Below are 18,137 nucleotides of genomic sequence, written 5' to 3'. Positions count from 1 at the left end.
ACCCTGGGGGTGACTTGCTTAGATAAGAGTCTTTGAGACTCTTTATTCTCTGAAAACCCAGGTTTACATTTGACCTGTCCCAGCCCATGGCTTACATTTACTGTCCAGTCACAGGCCACTAAGGTAGTTGCCTGGGCCGAGTGGGGGCTCGTGGCCCTGGGTGGCTGGGGGAGGACACTCAAGTCCTCCTGGGGGTGACCACCACGGGGCAGGAAGCACTTGCTCTTCTTTCGTCTCTTTTCCCCCAGCGCTTCAGCATGGAAGGCATCTCAAACATTCTCCAGAGCAGCATTCGCCAAACTTTTGGCTCCTCGGGAACTGACAAACAGGTACGAGCTGTCTCCCTGGTCCCCGCAGTCCTCCTAGACTCTTGGAACTTGCCCCCCACCCCCGCCCACTGCTGGCAGAGCGGAGAGGGGTGATTCCATAGGGTTATCCCAGTGCTCCAGCAACCGGGGTCCTAACACGTCCTTCTGCTCTGCAGGAGGAACAGAATAAACCTTAAAACTCAACACTGCTTGTAGACCTACAAGTTAGCTTGTTTTAAGAACTAAATGCATGGAAAGGGAAGCGCATTTGATGATCCATCCAGTGTGAGAGCTTAGACCTGCCCTTAGAGAGCTAAGGGACTTCCCCCTTAGCCGCCCACCCTGGCTGTGAGCCATGGCTCTGAGTTGGCTCTGTGCAGGCAGTTACGTGCCTGAGACGCATCTCCAGTTACTTAGCCAGTGTTCAAAACATTTCCCGCACACCTGTCCCGTACTGACCTCTGGTGCTAGGCCCCCAGGCACAAAGGTGAGTAGTTCCAGTAGTTCGGACTTCCACCCTCGTGCAGCACACAATGGACCCGCAGCAGCCCATGTGCAAATGGACGAGGGTGAGACTGTGCAATAAGTGCACATAAATTGTGTATGTGTTTTACACACATTGATAGCTGAATCCTAACTGTTAGAATCCTGGAACACATTAGGGGAAGAGATTTTAGGAACTTCTGGCTCAGTCCCCTTATTTCACAGCACTGAGAACTAAGGCCTGAGAGGTTAGACAAGATTTTCCCAAAGCCACACTGCTACTGTGTGTGTGTGGGGGGGGGGGCACCGGGCAGAGCTAAGACTAACACGTAGTCTTCTGACTTTTGGTTTGGAGGTCTCCTCACTCACTCTGCCCGGAGCCGGTAGAGCCCCCTTCAAGGTCTCCCTGGCCTAGTGCCTGGTATCCCTCTGGCCCCGAGATGACTTTGTTGTAGCAGCGCCTCAAATCCAGCAGAGGGCGCAAACCCAACATTCAAGCCCACGGGCTCGTTGAGGTTCTCTCGCCTGTCATTTTGACAAAAAAGAAACATTTATTCCCAAATTGCACTGCAAAGGGTAAGAAAATATAACACCCTTTCTGTGCTCCCAGCCCACATGAGGAGAATCTCACCAGGACTTTTTAATAACCAAAGAGTTTCTGGTGTCTGGAAAACGCACAGGTTGGAACGGGGGCGGGAGGGGGGGCATTTTTCTTGGTGGTCAATTGTTAGTTTGTCGAGAGACACTCCCCGAAGACAAAGCTCCTGAAGCGGTGGTGTGCGAGTTATTGTGGGTGTCGCCGAGCACGGACGGAGCGTGTTTCCTAGAGAAAACGCTCTAGGAAACAGAGCGTTTCCTAGACGCAGTCCCTGTGCAGGTGGTCTTATATGTCTCAACCCCAGAAGACTCGCATGCAGCGTCTCAAGCCCTGCGTGCTGTTTGTCTCGTAGTACCTGAACACGGTCATCCCTTACGAGAAGAAAGCCTCGCCCCCGTCGGTGGAAGACCTCCAGATGCTGACAAACAGTGAGTTGCTCTCGTTCTCAGCGAGGTCAGCTGCTCGTTTTTTCTGCACCCTGCCCTGTGAGTGGCGTCCTTGGCGCTTCAGGCCTGAGGTTTCCGGGAACGGTTCTAGATGGGTCAGGCTGTGCTCTGTAGCATTGCCTCGCTTCCCCGCTGGGCGGGGGCGAGGTTAAAGCACTCTGCAGCGTTGTCTCTCCCAGTTCCCGCAAGGGAAAAGATTTGCCAGAGGAAAATGAGCCTGTGAAAGAGGTTGGGGGCGGGGCTGTGCGGGGGACGTTTTGGCTCACGCAGCAGTTCTCCATGCTCCGCACTCTCTGCCTGTGCCTGTTTCCTCCTCCGCAGCTTGAGGACTCCCCTTAGTCTGAATTCATGTCCCCAAAGCAAGGAACTCGGTCTGTGGGGCTGGCTGTATTTTTAACGAGAAGGAAAGTTTCTTGGGTGGGGGAAGGCTGATTGGAAAGGAGAGAGTCTGGTTTTCTTTTCAAAAAATGACTGCCTCCTCTCCTCCACTTTGGCTCTATTGTCAAATATTGATGAACATTCTGAGCTAGGAGAGAAAACAGTGTGTATAAAGAGCCTTTTGCAGGTAAAATCTCTTTATATACATCTAACACTACAACCCCCAGAGTGCCGGGTCGCATGGTGTGAACCGTCAGTGTCAGCTTGATTCTTTTAGGAAGAGAACCCTAGGCTGAGATGTGACAGGCTCAGTGAGTCAGGAGCCGTCCATCTCCCTGGCAACCGTGCACTGCGTGAGTGGCGTGCCAGCCAGGCTGCCCAGCCCACGGCAGCGCTGCGGGGCGGCACTGCGCCAGCCGCAGGGGGCACCTCCGCGGATGGGAGAGGAGCTCCCTCTGCCCAGCTGAGGGAGAGGGATGCGTACTGGGCCCCAGGGCTAAAGGGGACCAAACATTATCATTTTGATCAATTTGGAAAACTGAAGCAGGAGGTGCTGGCAAGTAGAAATCCTGCTGACATCGATGGGTACTTCGTCCTTGAGACTCCGGAATTTTAAATTCAAAAGACGTTGGCCTCCTCTTGACTCATTTTAAACTCCTTTATTTGCATAAATATGCACTGAGATTTTTTTTAAAGGGAGCAGATAGAGATGAACTGACATTTATAGGTGTTTGTGTTTTCACAGTAGTCAGCGTTTGGAAAATAAATTGGGCAAATGACGAAGGCTGATATATGTAAAGTGTTCTATCATGGTCTTAACAAAAGGAAGAGCAATGTATTTATTGCTCCTCGTTACAGATCCTCGTTAAGGAATTCAGTGTGAAATCCTTTCATTTTAATTAAGAAGCGGTGGGTTGGTTGACATTTTTTAAGCTCACTTAAAAAATCGTAGCTGGAGTATATCAATCATTTAGAATACTGGGGAAACACTGCAAAGTGAACAAAGGAAAATAAATAATTCATTGTCCCCTGCACTGTGGTTACTATTTTGGTGTTTTTCAGCTATGATATTTTATGTCTTTTTCATGTCGTTGGGATTAGACTGGCTATAAAATTTTGTATCGTGATTTTAGTCACATTGGTTAACATTTGGTTAACATTTTTTTTATGGCTCTCTCTTCGATCATGTGGATATACCACATTCCCATATTTTATTCCCATGAAAAGAAGAAAAATGTCCTCTTTCCTGAATACCAATTCTCCTGTAGGTTATGAAAGCCTTTTTTTTTTTTTTTGCCAAATCCTTGTGTGGATTCGTGGACAGCAGTCCTCTGTACGCTCCTCCCGAACAGGCCACGGACCAGCTGTGGGCACTGGGCAGCTCATACGGATTTTGGATTTTGGAGATCAGCTCAGACACCTATTGGCTGAGTGCCCTGATTGTATTTTTACGGCTATCCTCTTGGTGCGGCATCTAGTCTGGCCCCTGCTCAGCTGCAAAGTACTTCCAGCCCCTTCAGTGGACAGGAATACATCTCTAAAGATACAGAAGACACACAGAGAACAAGCCAGCACCTGGAGGGCCTCAGGTCCAGTCTCTGGTTCTGGACCTGGCCACTGATTCCTGCCGGCGCCAGCTCTGTTCTTCACGCACCCCTGATTTCTAGGATCACGTTTCACGACCCTGCCCTGGAACTGCGCAGGGTCCTCCAGGAAGAGCAAGGGCGTGGACGTAGGTTGGGCGCCTGCCTCTGTGGTCAGGGCTGCCTCTATACCCCGGTGAGCCGGGCCTGCTGCCCTTTGCTGTTTCCTCTGCTGGCAAACAGCAGCACCTACTCACTGAAAAGGGCCAGACACTGTGGACACATCATGGCGAAAGGAGCGTCCTCTGTGGCCTCACTCTCAGAGATAACCCCTTTTAACGGTTTCATGGACGTTCTTCCAGATTTTTTAATGAATATTAGCTTTTATTTAAAAGTTCTTTCTTCACTGTTAAGTCTGTGTTTTACATATAGATCTTTCTCATTTTTCATACACCTAGATAAGACTACATGGGCCCTGGCTGGTGTGGCTCAGTGGATTGAGCACAGACCTTTGAACCCAAGGGTTGCTGGTTCGATTCCCAGGCAGGGCACGTGCCTGGGTTGTGGGCCAGGTCCCTAGTCGGGGTCCCACGAGAGGCAACCTACATTGATATTTCTCTCCCTCTCTTTCTCTCTCCTGTCCCCTCTGTCTAAAAATAAATAAATAAAATCTTTTAAAAAAAGACTATGTGGGATAGAGTTTATGCAAGGAATCGTCGATGAACAAATCCATCGGTAGACACCCCCTCCTCACCCTCCTTTTTTGACGTTATAAACAAGGCCCAGCCACCTCCTTACAGGATTTTCTGCAAGGTGACTGCTACAAGGTGAATTACAAGGATGAGAAGATGCTACCTAGTTTAATAACAGAAAAAGCTATTTTAAAAACTTTTACAAAAAGCCTTTGGGCTGCAATAACACCTCATCGTGTGCTGCGTGTGGAGCCCTGTCCCGCTCTAATAAGAGTCTGCATGCTCCTCGGGGTCCACCGGGGTCTTGCATCTCTACAGATCCTAGTGCTGTACTGGGCACGAAATAGAAAGTAAATATTTGTCAGACGACACTCGTTTGTTATTAATAAATTGGAGGTGAGGGAGTTTTCTGACGACGGGTCTATATGAACAGAATGTCTCTAGAGACAGTTTCATTGGTTATTCCGTGATGCATTCCCACATTTACATTGACTGCATCTGAAAGCTGATTCTTTTTAAAAAATGTTTTATTTATTTCTTTTTATGAGTATTAAAGGCATACACTTAGGAGATGATGTGGTAATTATAGAGAAGCAAAATAATAAAAAATAAAAATGAAAAGGTAAAAGATAAAAAAGAAAAGGCAGTCACCGCCACTCTGACTCCGGTGGGTCCTCCACCACCGCGGTGGATGCTGACTCTTGGCAGGCGGCTCTGCACTTGTGCTCAGTGCTCAGCTGGTGTCTGGTCTCCTCGCACGGTTTCTCACTCACGTCGGGTTCATGGGTTGTTTGGCCCTAGACGTGAGCTTTATGCCTTGATGGTACCCTGGCTCATCTCTGTCTCTCTCCTTCCCTAGTTCTCTTTGCCATGAAGGAAGATAATGAAAAGGTGCCAACTTTGCTAACGGACTATATTTTAAAAGGTAAGAGCGGCCCATTCCTGGATGGTGTGGCTCAGTTGCTTGAGTGTCATCCACAAAGTGAAAGGTTGCAGGTTCGATTCCCGGTCAGGAAACCTGCTTTGGTTGTAGAGCTGGTTCCTGTTTGGGCTGCATTTGAGAGGCAACCGATGGATGTTTCTCTCACGCGTTGATGTTTCTCTCCCTCTCTTTCTCCCTCCCTTCCCCCTCTCTAAAAACAAATAAATAACATCTTACAAAATAAAAAAAAAATAGAGAGAAGCCCAGCCCTCCGGGACCAGAAGTGGTTCTCTGGGCTCTGCCCCCAGTACTCCTGCTGGAAGTGTGGACACTGCCCTGCCCCCTCCCCACACTGGTCGGGGCCGGGAAAGGGGAAGGGAACAAGGGTGAGGCCCTCGAGGTCACGGGGTTTGCCTTGGGGTGCTGCTTGGAGGCCTGAGGAGAAGATTCCATTGCTCCCAAGTCATCAGAGTGACTGTTCAGGAAAAGTAGCCAAACTGACAAAAGGCTTATTGTGACATTTCTGTGGAGCTGGGCTCTTCCGTTGGGAGAAACAAAGCCTGAGGAAGCTATTGACAGTGTTCAGCTGTGTAAAGGCAACAAACACGGGTCACCATGAGCTACCTCCTTTCGTGACTGTTTCTTGTTTTATTTTGTATGTATTCAACATAGATGAAAGCAGGGTGAGTGACCTAAAGAACTTTTAGGTACTCAACATCCTGCTTTAACAATTATTAACGCATTGTCAATTGTGTTTCATTAACAGCCTTTTCTAACTTCGCCCTTCCAATGATTTTTGAGCAAACCCTAATCCTATTTTCCATACATGCATATTTCAGAATACATTTCTAAGACATAAGGATTCTTGAAAAACATATCCACAATCGTATCACAACTAGGCAAATAAAACATTTCTCAATATCATTGACTATCCAATAATGTTCAGATTTTCTTATAGAAGTTTTTCCAGTTTGTCTGACTCAGGATGCAGTGAAGGTCTGTGTTGCAACTGGATCTGTCTGTTCTGTTTTAACACAGGGTGTAGGCTCCCCTTTCTGCCCCTCTCTCTGTCCTTGACTTTTTTTTCTTGGAATAAGCAAGTTGTTTGCCCCTCGATTTTCATCATTCTGGCCTTTGCTGGCTGGTTTAATTGAAGACGTTCCTCCATCTTTTGTACTTCCTGTTCATCGGTAGAGATAGAGGCTTGATCAGATTCAGCCAAAAATTTTTGATAAGCGCTGTGTCATTCACGGTTGGGAACTTCCATTAAGAGACACACACACACTCTCCAGTTTTCTTTCTTTTCATAGTGTTGATACCTGTGTTAGCAGTCCGCCCTGGCTGCTAAGACAAAATACCACTGCCTAGCTTAAACCACAGATACTTATTTTCTCACATTCTGGAGGCTAGACACCCATGATGAAAGTGCCAGCAAGTTTGGTTGCTAGTGAAGGCTCTCGTCGTGACTTGTGGAACGTGGTCTTCCCTTCTGTGCTTGAGGAAGAGAGAGAGAGAGAGAGCGAGCTCTCTTCTGTCTCGTCTTATAAGGACACTAGTCCTATCAGATCAGAGCACCACCCTTATGACCTTACTTAACCTTCCTTTTTCAGCAGCTCCATCTCCAAAAATAGCTGTCCTGGGGGGTTAGGACTTTAGCATATGGACTCTGGGGAGGCACAAGCCTTCGGTCCTTAACAGTATCTACCGACGGTCAGTCGTTGTGAAGATCCTTTGCTGCACCAGTTTTTGCTCTGCACGCACGCAACTCTGGGCTCGGTTTCAGAAGGCTGTGGGCCCCCGCTATGAACCTCTGAACTATATTGTTTCCATAAGGATCAGAGAGATTAATCTTAACTTTCTGCAGGAGGGATTTAGGCTAAACATTGGGAAGAACTCCTGACTCTTAAAGGTTTTAAAAGAGCAGCAAATTTCTCAAAGGACATTTTCAAAGGAGGTTTATAGAAATGGGTTCTGTAAGTCTGGGAACCTGAGGGCTGGACTTTTCCCCACGTGAGCCACTGAAATGTCAGTGAATTTATAAAACTAGTTAACATTTACTGGGCCCCTTCTACTTGCCTCTGAACAAGCCTTCGGGGTAGGCGGAGGCACAGTCTGTTGTGTACCTGAAGAAACCGGTAAGAGAGGCGAAGTCATTCCCCTGAGGTCGTGGAATTAGAACCAGCGGATCCAGGCAGCGCGGCACCGGAGACTACACCCTCATTACACCAAACAGCCGCCCATCACCAGCTCCTGGTTCTTCTGCAAGAAAGACACGTGACCACAATTATTTCTGACTCTAAGGGGGCAGCTCTCTGCTGAGGATGCTGGTGGCAAGCTGGTCTGACCCCTCTCAGCCGGGGCCACTGTGCCTTGACCTCTGTCCTATCCTCTTCTTTTTCCAGTGCTCTGCCCTACCTAACCTCGACCCTGGGAGCAGCCTTGCCGCGGAGGTCACTGAGCAAGAGTCATTCCATCACAGGGACTGCATGACACCACGTAACCTCCGGCGTGTATTCAAACGTGTAGAGCTTAACCTGGATTAAACACGAGCAAACGCGCGGGTCCTTTGCTGTTGTTGGCTTCTAGTCCTAGTAACCATTGGATGCATGACAAGGGGCAGGGCTGGGGACGACTCGGCCTGCCCTCCGCCTGTGTTGGGGGGAGGCAGATGCCCTTACCACTCCTTATGTAGTTTGGCTCCAGCCCCCCAAAACAGCTGACACTTTAACACTAATTTTGAAATAAACCTTCATTTAATTAATATTCTTCATGTGCTTTGGAGTGTGATGTCCAGTGGCCCCATTACCGACCCTTCAAAGAATGGCTCCCTCGAGTGATGGCCCGCGTCTGTGGTGGCTGCATGGTGCCCGGGGACAGGAGCATACCATTGTGGCCTTGATGGGGCTGCACGTGGCACAGGCAAAGGAGGGGGCTGTCCCCAGGCTCAGAGACCTTGCGCCTTGGCAACCATAGAGGGAGCTGCAGGGTGTGTGGTGGGAACTTCTGGTTGGAGAGGCTGTCCGGCAGTGGGGAGGTTGTAAAGTGAGCAGATAGAATGGGAGCTCAAGAAGCAGTCAGGCAGCTGTACCCCTCCTGGTGAGATGGCCAGCCTGGCTCCCGGAGGTCCCACACAGCCCCTCCCCAGGGACCTGGAGGCTCGGGGGTGGGAGGGAAGCAGCTCTGTGAGCTGTTTGAACGTGTGGGACTTCTGCTCTCCTGCCTGCCCCCAACAACCCCTGGGAATTGTATCCCATGACCGTGCATACCCAGCCCTGCCCTTCATGCCAGCCTGGGGTCCCAGCAGCTGGGACCCTTGCGTGCCTTCTCCAGCATCGGTGCTGGGCAGCTGCCAACCTTACTTGACCGGTAGGTGAGTGCTGTCCTCAGATCTGGACGCTGGTTCGATTCCACAACCAGTGCTCTCTTGTCTTCCTTCTCCGGCTGGAATGATATCAATCTTGCCAATTGCCACAACTTTATCTTAAACAAAAACCTTCAACCAGCACTTGCTAAGCGCCTGCCGCTGGCCTGAGCATTCTCCACACATGTCCTCACGTCACAGCAACCGCGTGTGGTAGGTGGGTGCTGCTCTGCCCTGATGTCAGAGAGACCGTGCTGAGCAGCAGGGTTGCCGGACTGGCGTTCCGTCTCTTACCCCATTAGGCCTCCACTCACGCGTAGGAGCTCAGTGTTTGTTGAATGAAGGGTGGCGACTTCACAGGAGGCCACCGATCCACATGGGTGACAATGAAGGCATCCTTGGTGCCTGCCTCTCACTTTCAAGGCCTCACCTGGGGGGAGGGGGACTTACCCTACTTGGGGCACTGCAGCCCCACTCCAGTGCCTGCAGCTCCGATTTGGGCATCTGCATGGAGCAGAATGCGGGTGTAGACAGAGCTCCGGCCGCCACAGAAGAGAAGCAAATAGGTACCCGTGCACATTCTTAGGAGTCAGTGAATGGATGGGAGTTCCAGGCTTTGATGGGGAGGTGACTTCAGCTCTGCATTCATTGGTGCTCTGGCCAAGAGTGCAGGGGGTCACTGGCGCTGGGCAGCCCTGAGCAAGTTAACACTGCCATCGGCGGGGTTCGCTAGTCTCAGCAAAACAGATGCACCAACGGCCTGCCTTGGGTCCAGCAGATCTGGGTCAGCCCCTCCTTCCCCAGTTTATCTTGCTGGTAGGCATCTGAAGCGGCACAGGCCAGTTCATCAAAGCTGCCGGCAGTTAAACATACATCTCACGTGGCAGGCAGGCACTCCCCGGTGGGAAGGGGTGTGTCCAGGAGGGAAGCCGTGGCTCCTTTTCTCCTTTCATCCGTGCGGGCGCTGAGAGGGAATAGTAAACCAATTTCTCCTGGGTTTTTTGCACTGCCCTTCCCTCTGTCTTTGCTAATCAAAGTGTAAACGCAAAACCCCAAGCCCTACCCCAGACCTACTGAGTCAGCAGCTGCACCGTGATAAGGTCTGCAGGCAGCTGGTGTTTGTGTTATGTCATCATGGAGAAGCTGGGCTCTAGGTCTCCAGTGTTGCTGCAGCCCCGGCTCCGGGAGGCGGAACCTGAGCAAAGCAGTAGTGTGAGTGCGAGCACAGGTGAACGCAGCTCTCTCCCCCAGCTTCCTCTCTCCTGCTTTAGGACCCGAGGTCTTGATGGCAGAACTCAAGGCTGATCTCGGAGGTGCACACTCAGCAAGGAGCCCTGGAGAGCGAGCTCTGCATGGTGGTCTCCTAGGTAGGGAAGAGGGTGGTCTGGACCTTGGGTTCTTTTTCTTAAATTATTTTTTTAGAGAGGGGCAAGGAGGGAGAAAGAGAAGGAGAGAAATATCAATATGTGGTTGCCTCTCATACCCCCCCTCACTGGGGACCTGGCCCATAACCAAGGAATGTGCCCTGACTGGGAATCGAACTGGTGACCCTTAGATTTGCAGGCCGGCACTCACTCCACTGAGCTATACCAGCCAGGGCTGGTACATGGGTTCTTTAACTGAGGTGTGTTCCCATCAATGAAAGGCCTTGAGACGGATTTGGCCAAGCCTAATTGCTTCAGGTCCTAGGAGCGGCAGCTCCACTGCAGGGCCAGGCAGCGGCCTTCGCCTGGGGGAGCTGAGAGGATCCCATCGGATCTGATCTGGGGAGGCCACGCCATTCTCCAGCTGGGTTCTCCCCACACTCCCTGCCCTTGCATTTCTGTTTCAGGATGGGAGACACAGAAAGGAAACTCTAAAGGAAGGGTGTTGTGGCCCTGATGCTGGTGAGATAAAATGGATTTTAAAAATTAAATCAACATTTTTCCTGCTTGCTGGAATCACGTCTGTAGCAGGAGCATAGTCCACTCGTGGCCAGGCAGGAAGGAGAGATGGAGGCCACCAGTGAGAAGGACGGCCCATCAGCTGTGTTGGGATGAACAGTAAACGGAGCCCCAACGGACATCAGAGAGTCGATTCGGTGGCCACTTGGGGGCACCCACCGTGTCCTGGGTAGGGGCTCCCGCCACTGGGGACACGTGGTGTCTCAACAAAGGTGTAAGCGGGGAGCCCAGCGCCCCCTTTCCTTGCGCTTGATTTCCATGGAAGGCAGGAGAGGTGGCTGTCCTCACCCAGCCAGCCTCCGTGATTAGTATGCGTGGAGAGTAATTAACTGCTGCTCTTGGAGAAAAGACGCTCCCGTTCTTGATGGCGCCTGATTATTTATTTTCTTGGGAGGGTGAGAGCGTGTTAGGATTTCTGTCTGAGCCTGAGCCTTGCCCTCATCCTCCCTTCGCCAGAGAGGGGAAGCACAGGCCACTCGGCAGACCAGAACGGTGCTGTGGCTCCACATTAATGCCTTTCTTTTGAAAGAACAATGAGCCACCTTAGCCCACAGCTCAGCAGCTCCACACCGCGCCCAGGCCCTCATGCATATTCATCTTGCTTCAAAGAGCACAGCATGGAATATGCAAATTAGTCAGGCAGGAGCTGGTTGGCATTTTGATAATAGCTTTGTCTGAAAAACCCCAGAGACATATGCACCTCTAGTTCTCCTCCCTCTCTCTCCTTCCCTCCCTCCCTTTCTCTTTCCTTCTCTCTCTCTTTCCTCTACCCTGTGTCCCCATCCCCATTCTCACCTCGGCTCTCAACCTGCCATAGAAGAGGGCAGCGAATCGCAGAGTCAGAGAAGCAAGTCAGGGAAAGGGCCAGGTGTCTGCATTCTGGTCTGCTGTGTTCCACTGTATCAGCTAGTGCTTCCTCCTCAAACAGACGCACCCTGCTTTTCCCCTTCCTGCAGTGGGACCCCATCTGACAGCACCCCTGGCCCTGGCCTGTCCTCAGCTCTCAGCGGGCCCCCTCCCCCTTCATCTGAGCTCCCATTTGCTCTCTCTCTCCCAGAGAGGAGCTCCCTCCCCTTTGTTCTTCCTTCATCTTCCAACCTGGTTTTCCCCTACCCTCAGCATTCAAGCCCAAAAACCGGTCCTTGCCCTCTGACAGGCTGGAAGGGGTCACCTGCACAGGCTGAGCGGAGGGCTCGGAGGGCTGGAGGTCAGCTGTCGGCACTGACCTCATGCCTCAGTCTAACACGTGACCGTTAGCAACGGTGCAGTGGACCTCCTGTTGCCCCCTCTGCAGCCCGCTCTGTCCGCAGAGGACTCTCCCCCAGACCAGCTCCTCCTGGAGCAGCACGCAGAGCCGCTTCTTCGGCCCTTTCCCCTCCCCCCAAATGTAGACAGCTCAAGTTAGGAACTGGCGGGCTGTGGGGTGGGGCGGGGCGGGGCAGGGAGGATGCTGGGAAAAGCCGGCTAAGGTTTGGATCCGCGTCCCTGAAAGCTGTTTCATCTGGGACCTGAGCAAAGAAGAGCTAGCGCCAGTGCCAGGCTGCTGGCGGCTCTGGGGATTTCAGGAAGCGGGGGCTTCTCCCTTGGCTCCGAGGGCCAGCCCTGGTGAAGGGAGACACGTTACCTCCCAAGAGGAGCGCGGGTTTGCCTTTGGGTTGAAACCCCAGATCCACTAGGTAGACAATCTAGTCAATGCCTTTGAGCCCTAGGTGCCTCATGTTGAACATGGGGACAGAAATATTAACAATAATACCAGCAAAACGTCCAGGGTTATTTGGAATAATCTACAGTATCTAGCGTGCTCAATCCGTTGTGACTTTTGTTTTTACTCATGAACTCTGAAAAGCATGGAGAAAGGGTGGGCACTAAGGCCTCCTGAGCCTGGGGGATCTGATCATCGTTTCAATTCGTTGGACACAGAACCTGAAATTAAAAACGAAATGACTCAAAATGACAGGGTGTGGCCTGTTCCCCTAAAATCAGCCCTATCCCTACCCTTCATCCTCACAACATCCTGCTCACTGGTCGTCCATGACAGCTGGCAACTGCCGATTTTAGAGCTCGGGGGCCTCGGGGGACCCTGGCCGAGGACACAAAGTGAAGAGGCAGGAGTCGTGCCATATTCAGGTTCATTCGTGCAAAGTGGTGGAGGAGTGAAGGCCAAATCCAAGTTTATTTTGTGCTTAGAGAAAAGATTCTATTTTCACTGGTGAGAAGACAGGTGGGGTGATAGAGGGGGAAGGACAGGCCACCAGACACCCTCAGAGAAGCTGCAGGCGCTTCATGACCAGGCCACACCGGCGGAGCAGGAGGACCAACGCAAGAGGTTGGAGGACGGCGTCCCCGGTCTCCGGAAGTGCCGCTCCCTCGAGGTAAGTCAGCCTGGAAGACCACAGGTACACCGTCTGGAGCGTTTCTCCACCATCCGTGTGTCTGCAGGAGGCAGAGCTCAGATCACTGGTGGAAGTCGGGGGGCTGGGTGGCTCAGGACACCGGTTTGCTCTTTCTGCCCCGAGCGGCGCTGGGCAGTAGAGGGAGCTGGCAGTTTATAGTGCTGAGGACGGGAGGCCTGCATGGCGTGGGCAGGTTGGGCTTACGGACCCTTGGTGACCTTTCCAGGACTGAGACATGATGTTTTCAGCCCAGGCTCGGATTCGCACCTGCAGACACAGCTGGGAGGGGCCGCCCTGAGAGCATCAGGTGTTTCGGGCTCAGAGTGACTGCCCTGCAGATGCTTTTCTGAAATCAGGCTTGGCTGCCATTGCTGTTCAGCGTCACTGGAGGGCTTTTAAAATGTACCTATACTGGCCCCACTCTCGATTTAGTCAATGGGGAGAGAACTTGGGCACCTGCCACTCCTGCAGTTCTTGAGGATTCCTGGGGCAGGAGCTGGAGGATGACTTGACACCACTGGGCCTGGAGGTGCCGGGGAGACTCCCTCAGGAGAGTGAAGTTATTTCATCGCCTTCCGACATGTGGACACACAGCAGCATGCAGTCCGAAGGGCGGCAAGGCGGGTGAAGTGGTCTGGCCAGGGGGCGGGGCTTGTCCAGGAGGAGGAGCAGCACCCCAGACACAGCTGGGGAAGCGGCTGCACTGTCGTGCCCCACGGGACTCGAGTTTTGCAGAGTATCAGTCAGCCGAAGGGGAGCTTAGCAGCCACATCCTCTGACCCCCTCAGTGTGCGAGTGAGGAGCGAGTGCACAGATGGCCCCTGTGTGTCAGGGGAAGTTATTGGCAGTGTCGTGGCCGACTCCATGGAAACCAGTGTTCTCCCTTTTCCTGCAAAAAAACATGGGGGGCCCACGGGTGAATGGGGTCTAGGGTGTCCAGCCTTTCAGCACCTCTGGGCTGCGCTGGGAAGAGGAGAGTTGTCTTGGGCCACACGTTAAATACACAAACACTAACAAAACTAAAAAAAATCTCATAATATTTCAAGTAAATTTACGATTTTTTGTTGGGATGCATTCATAGCCATCCTGAGCTGCGTGCGGCCTGAGGGCCGTGGGTTGGACACCCCTAGGCCGTAAATGATTTTGGTACGACAACAATTCTGCAATACTGGGGGGGACCACCACCCCCAAATTCACAAAACAACAGGTGGATGTGAGATGCGTGCACCTGAAGTGAGTTCTCTGAATAATGCCTGGGTGCAATAAGATGAACACAAATCTGAAATGAAAAGGTATAATGAGAAATACACAACTGAAGGGAATTGTCTTAAATGGCTGATTGTAATGAGATGAACATAAATCGCAAGGCTTGTAATGAAATGAAAAAAAAATCTTGCCTGATAATACTGGGTGTAATGTCTACACCTGAAATAAGTGGTCTCAGTGCACTGCGTGTAATGAGATGCATATAATTTTAAAGAGTGTAATGAGATGAAAAATAAATCAAGCACTTGTCTTAAATGGAAGCCGTACTAAGATGCACACACCTGAAGGGCATTGTCCTAAATGGGTTTGGTTTAATGAGATGCATTCCATTTGCAAAGGGGCTAAATGAGATTGGCTCAGAGAGAGGCTGAGAAATAAAAAAGCACAAGATACCTACACTTGGACGTGGTGTAATAAAATCTGCGTCGTCTGTGGGATGGAGAGAAGGCGCCGAAGTGGAAGGGCACACGGAGCATGATGGGATCGGCGTCCCTCTGCGGGTCCTCAGGGGCCCCTCGGCCTGGGACGCTCTCCCGGGCCAAATTGTCCTCTGTCCCCTTCCGATGTCAGCCACAGAGTAGGCACCTGTGGATGCTGACTGAACGTGTACCTTTCTCAGGGTGCTGCAGTTCATATAGTGAGAGGGAGTTAAAACAAGGAACTTCTGGAGGCAACTGAAAACTGTTTACTGAGAGCAATGCTTCTCGGAGTCTTCAGGCATCTTACCCAGAACCTGGGGAGAGATGGGCGTGGGGCCTAACCTGCATTTGTAACGAGCGACCTAGGTCGCTTTTTGCGCCGAGGCTCACCACGACCTGTAGAGGGCAGGTGGGTCAGTAACACCTGAGTGAAGATGTCTGAAAAGAGACACAGGTACACTTTGCAATTGGTACACCGTCCATTGCAAAAGTATCTTTACTTCCGCCAACAATATGTCATCTCTGTGGTTTTTTCCCCAAAGGCAGAGCCTTCTGCACCGTCTGTTTTCTTGACAGAGCAACGGGCAGACAGACATAGTTCCCCTCTTAAAAACCACCTCTCAGCCCTGGCCGGTGTGGCTCGGTGGCTGGGACATCATCCCAGAAAGTGACAGGTCACCGGCTCGATTCCCCATCAGGGCACAGGCCTGGGTTGTAGGTTCGGTCTCCTATTGGCAACCAATGGACGTTTCTCTTTCGCACTGCTGTTTCTCTCCCTCTCTTCCCCTCTCTCTAAAAATAAAGAAATAAACTTGTAAAAAAAACACCATTCAGATATTGGAAAGGCAAAAAAGGGTGAGGGAGAGAAAGGGGAAGCATAACTAATCAATGAGCCAACCAATGAGGGCCAGCCCGATAATGGCGGGCCGCTGCCCCTCAGGTGCAGTGTGGGGGCCGCCTCCGTGGCCACTGCCACGAGACCTGGAGGCCACGCCGGAAGGAACGGCCATGGCCCGACCACACCCAGCTGCACCTTCGAGTGAATAGACGTCCTGAGCCGCCGGATTGCCTGATGTTTCAAGAGAAATCGGGAATCTGAATTTTTATGTGCAAGCTTTTAACTTTCAAACAAATTTGAAAACAATCTGTGGTCCAAACAGAACATACTCTGCAAGCTGAATTTGGCCTTTAGTCCGTGTCTGACCTGAGAGCCTCTGGCTCCGCCCCTCCGAGTACTGAAGTCTGAGGTCACGCCTAGGACGAGATCTAATCTTAGCTGTTGGGGGACGTCTGAGCACACGTCCAGTCGCAACCTTCTTTTTTAGAGGTGCTTTCCCTTTCTGAAAGAGGAATTTTATTTTTTTAAAGATTTTATGTGTTTTTTTAGAGAGAAGAGAAGGAAAGGAAAAAGAGAGGGAGAGAACCATCAATGTGTTTGTCTCTTGTGCACCCCCTACTGGGGATCTGGTCCACAACCTAGGCATGTGCCCTCACTGGGAATCGAACCAGCAACCCTCCGGTTTGTAGGCCCGCTCAGTCCAGTGAGCTACACCAGCCAGGGGTTCAGTTTCAGTCTTGCACGAGAATGTGAACTCCTTAAAAGGCAAGAGCTCTGTCTTTGTTGGATCATGACTGTGTCCTTGGTATCCAAAACTGCCTGGGACAGAATCTGAGCTCAGTCCACATTGAGTGAACGAACCCACACAGATGGCTATGTGACAGCGCCAGGGCCCGCATCCTGTCCTGTCCGAGGCAGTAGGAAGCCCAGCTCTGGGCATCTGCTCCCTTGACTGGGAATCTCCTGACCTGAACGGTCTGGGGTGGGTTCCGAGGCCAGCAGGCGGCCTGAAGGTTTCCCACGGCCCTGACATCAGGGCTCTGTCTGGGGGTGAAGGAGCTCTCCCCGCACTTCTCCCCACGCACACTGTCCCGTCTCTCTTCTGTCCTCAGAGACAGAGGCACACCTCCTTGCGTTGGATAGGATTTGGATTGTGCACAGGGTTTCTGCCTCCTCAAACACAACCACCCACATCTCAAATGATTTAGGGAACCTTTTTTTTTCCAGTTGGCAGCATGGCCGAGAGATGGTAGAACGTGGGAGAAAAACTCAGGAAGAGGCGGGGCAGGCCGGGGCAGACTGCTCTGTCGTTTCTTAGAACAGTGGTCCCCAAAGTGCGTTTTATGGAACACTCGTGTAACTGAATAGATATGACTTGCCAAAAGGCAAATAAACCTGGGAAGCAGGTTAAACAAAGCTAAACAGGTTTCTTTCCTGCAGGACTTTTCAGAGGCGTTGCATAGTAATGTGCCTTTGGAAACTCCACTAGCAAAACATAATATCAGTTCACCCTAGACTCATTTGGCCATGGGATTTTTTTTTTATAGCTTATCTTTTTAACAGCGTGTTCTCTGGAAAACACTCCTTTGAGAGTCCGCCCTCTTCCTGGCTCTGGAAGTGAGGTTCTAAGGCCCCGCTGGCTGGAGGCCGAATGTGGAGCCCTCCCGGTGTGATGGGAGAGGGGAGGCGTGGGGACTGGGCTCGGTGAGAGCAGTGATCCATGGGGCCGCCACCAGCGTCGGAGCTGCTGTAGGCCCATTTTTTCCCGTGTAACCAGTCCCTTCCCCATCTCACTCAGCCTGGCTCTGAGTGTTCACGGGTGAGGGCGAACTCTGCAGCCTTTGCAAATATGAGCAAGGAACTCCTCCTCCTGCTCCCCAGTGAAGCTCTGGACACCTTGGCAGCAATGCACCAGTGCAGGGGAAGGACACCTCTAGGCCGAAGGTTAGGAGAAAGCCTGCCTCTCACCCACCTGGAGAGATCAGAGATGAGCTGCCCCCGAGTTTCATGTTGCTCCACGGAGTTCAGTGTGGACTCTGGGGTTCAAGGGTAGGCTCCCCTCTGGAGGCAGAGCCAGGGTCGAATGTGGCGGTCAGAACTTGCTCTCAGGTAGGGCGAGGTGGGCATGTGAGGGCAGGGGCGCAGCCGTGGCACCAGCGCCAGTGAGGAAAACCCTCGGAGCCCAGGATGGAGAGGGGACAGCAAAGCCTTCGGAGGGAGGTGGAGGCTGGTGGAAGAGGGCGCCCCCATTCTGAGCTCCCCGCTGCCCTGGGGACAGTGGTCGGGCATGGGCAACGCAGAGCTCCCTCCAGGCTTCTCTCCCCGTCTCCCTGCCTCCGAGCTAGACACGTGTGGTGAGCACGCCAAACCTGGCGGTCTCCCTCCTGAGGTCACCAGAGAGCCCTCTGCCTGTCCACGTAGGTATCAGTTCAACACAGGGCAAGTGGAAGGCTCCTTTGGCCCACAGTCCCACTAACCGCAGACAGAGAAGCACGCAGCGCAGTCAT

At 51.9% G+C, this 18,137-nt stretch overlaps 1 protein-coding gene across 2 annotated transcripts in view; it reads left to right on the top strand.

Moving 5' to 3' along the window:
• Nucleotides 1–8,173, top strand: part of FEZ1 (fasciculation and elongation protein zeta 1) — a 39,159-nt gene extending 30,986 nt beyond the window's left edge. For both annotated transcript variants that reach the window (XM_028529015.2, XM_028529017.2), the window contains exons 7-10: nucleotides 249–329; nucleotides 1,742–1,817; nucleotides 5,348–5,413; nucleotides 7,813–8,173. In XM_028529015.2, the coding sequence (XP_028384816.1) occupies nucleotides 249–329; nucleotides 1,742–1,817; nucleotides 5,348–5,413; nucleotides 7,813–7,829 (240 nt within the window). In that variant the 3' untranslated portion in view covers nucleotides 7,830–8,173. The remainder of the gene's footprint in view (nucleotides 1–248; nucleotides 330–1,741; nucleotides 1,818–5,347; nucleotides 5,414–7,812) is intronic.
• The last annotated feature ends 9,964 nt before the right edge of the window (nucleotides 8,174–18,137 follow it).

The sequence above is a fragment of the Phyllostomus discolor genome, chromosome 13 (genome assembly GCF_004126475.2).
Source record: "Phyllostomus discolor isolate MPI-MPIP mPhyDis1 chromosome 13, mPhyDis1.pri.v3, whole genome shotgun sequence".
NCBI lineage: Eukaryota > Metazoa > Chordata > Mammalia > Chiroptera > Phyllostomidae > Phyllostomus > Phyllostomus discolor.
This window is presented reverse-complemented; position numbering and strand designations above follow the sequence as displayed.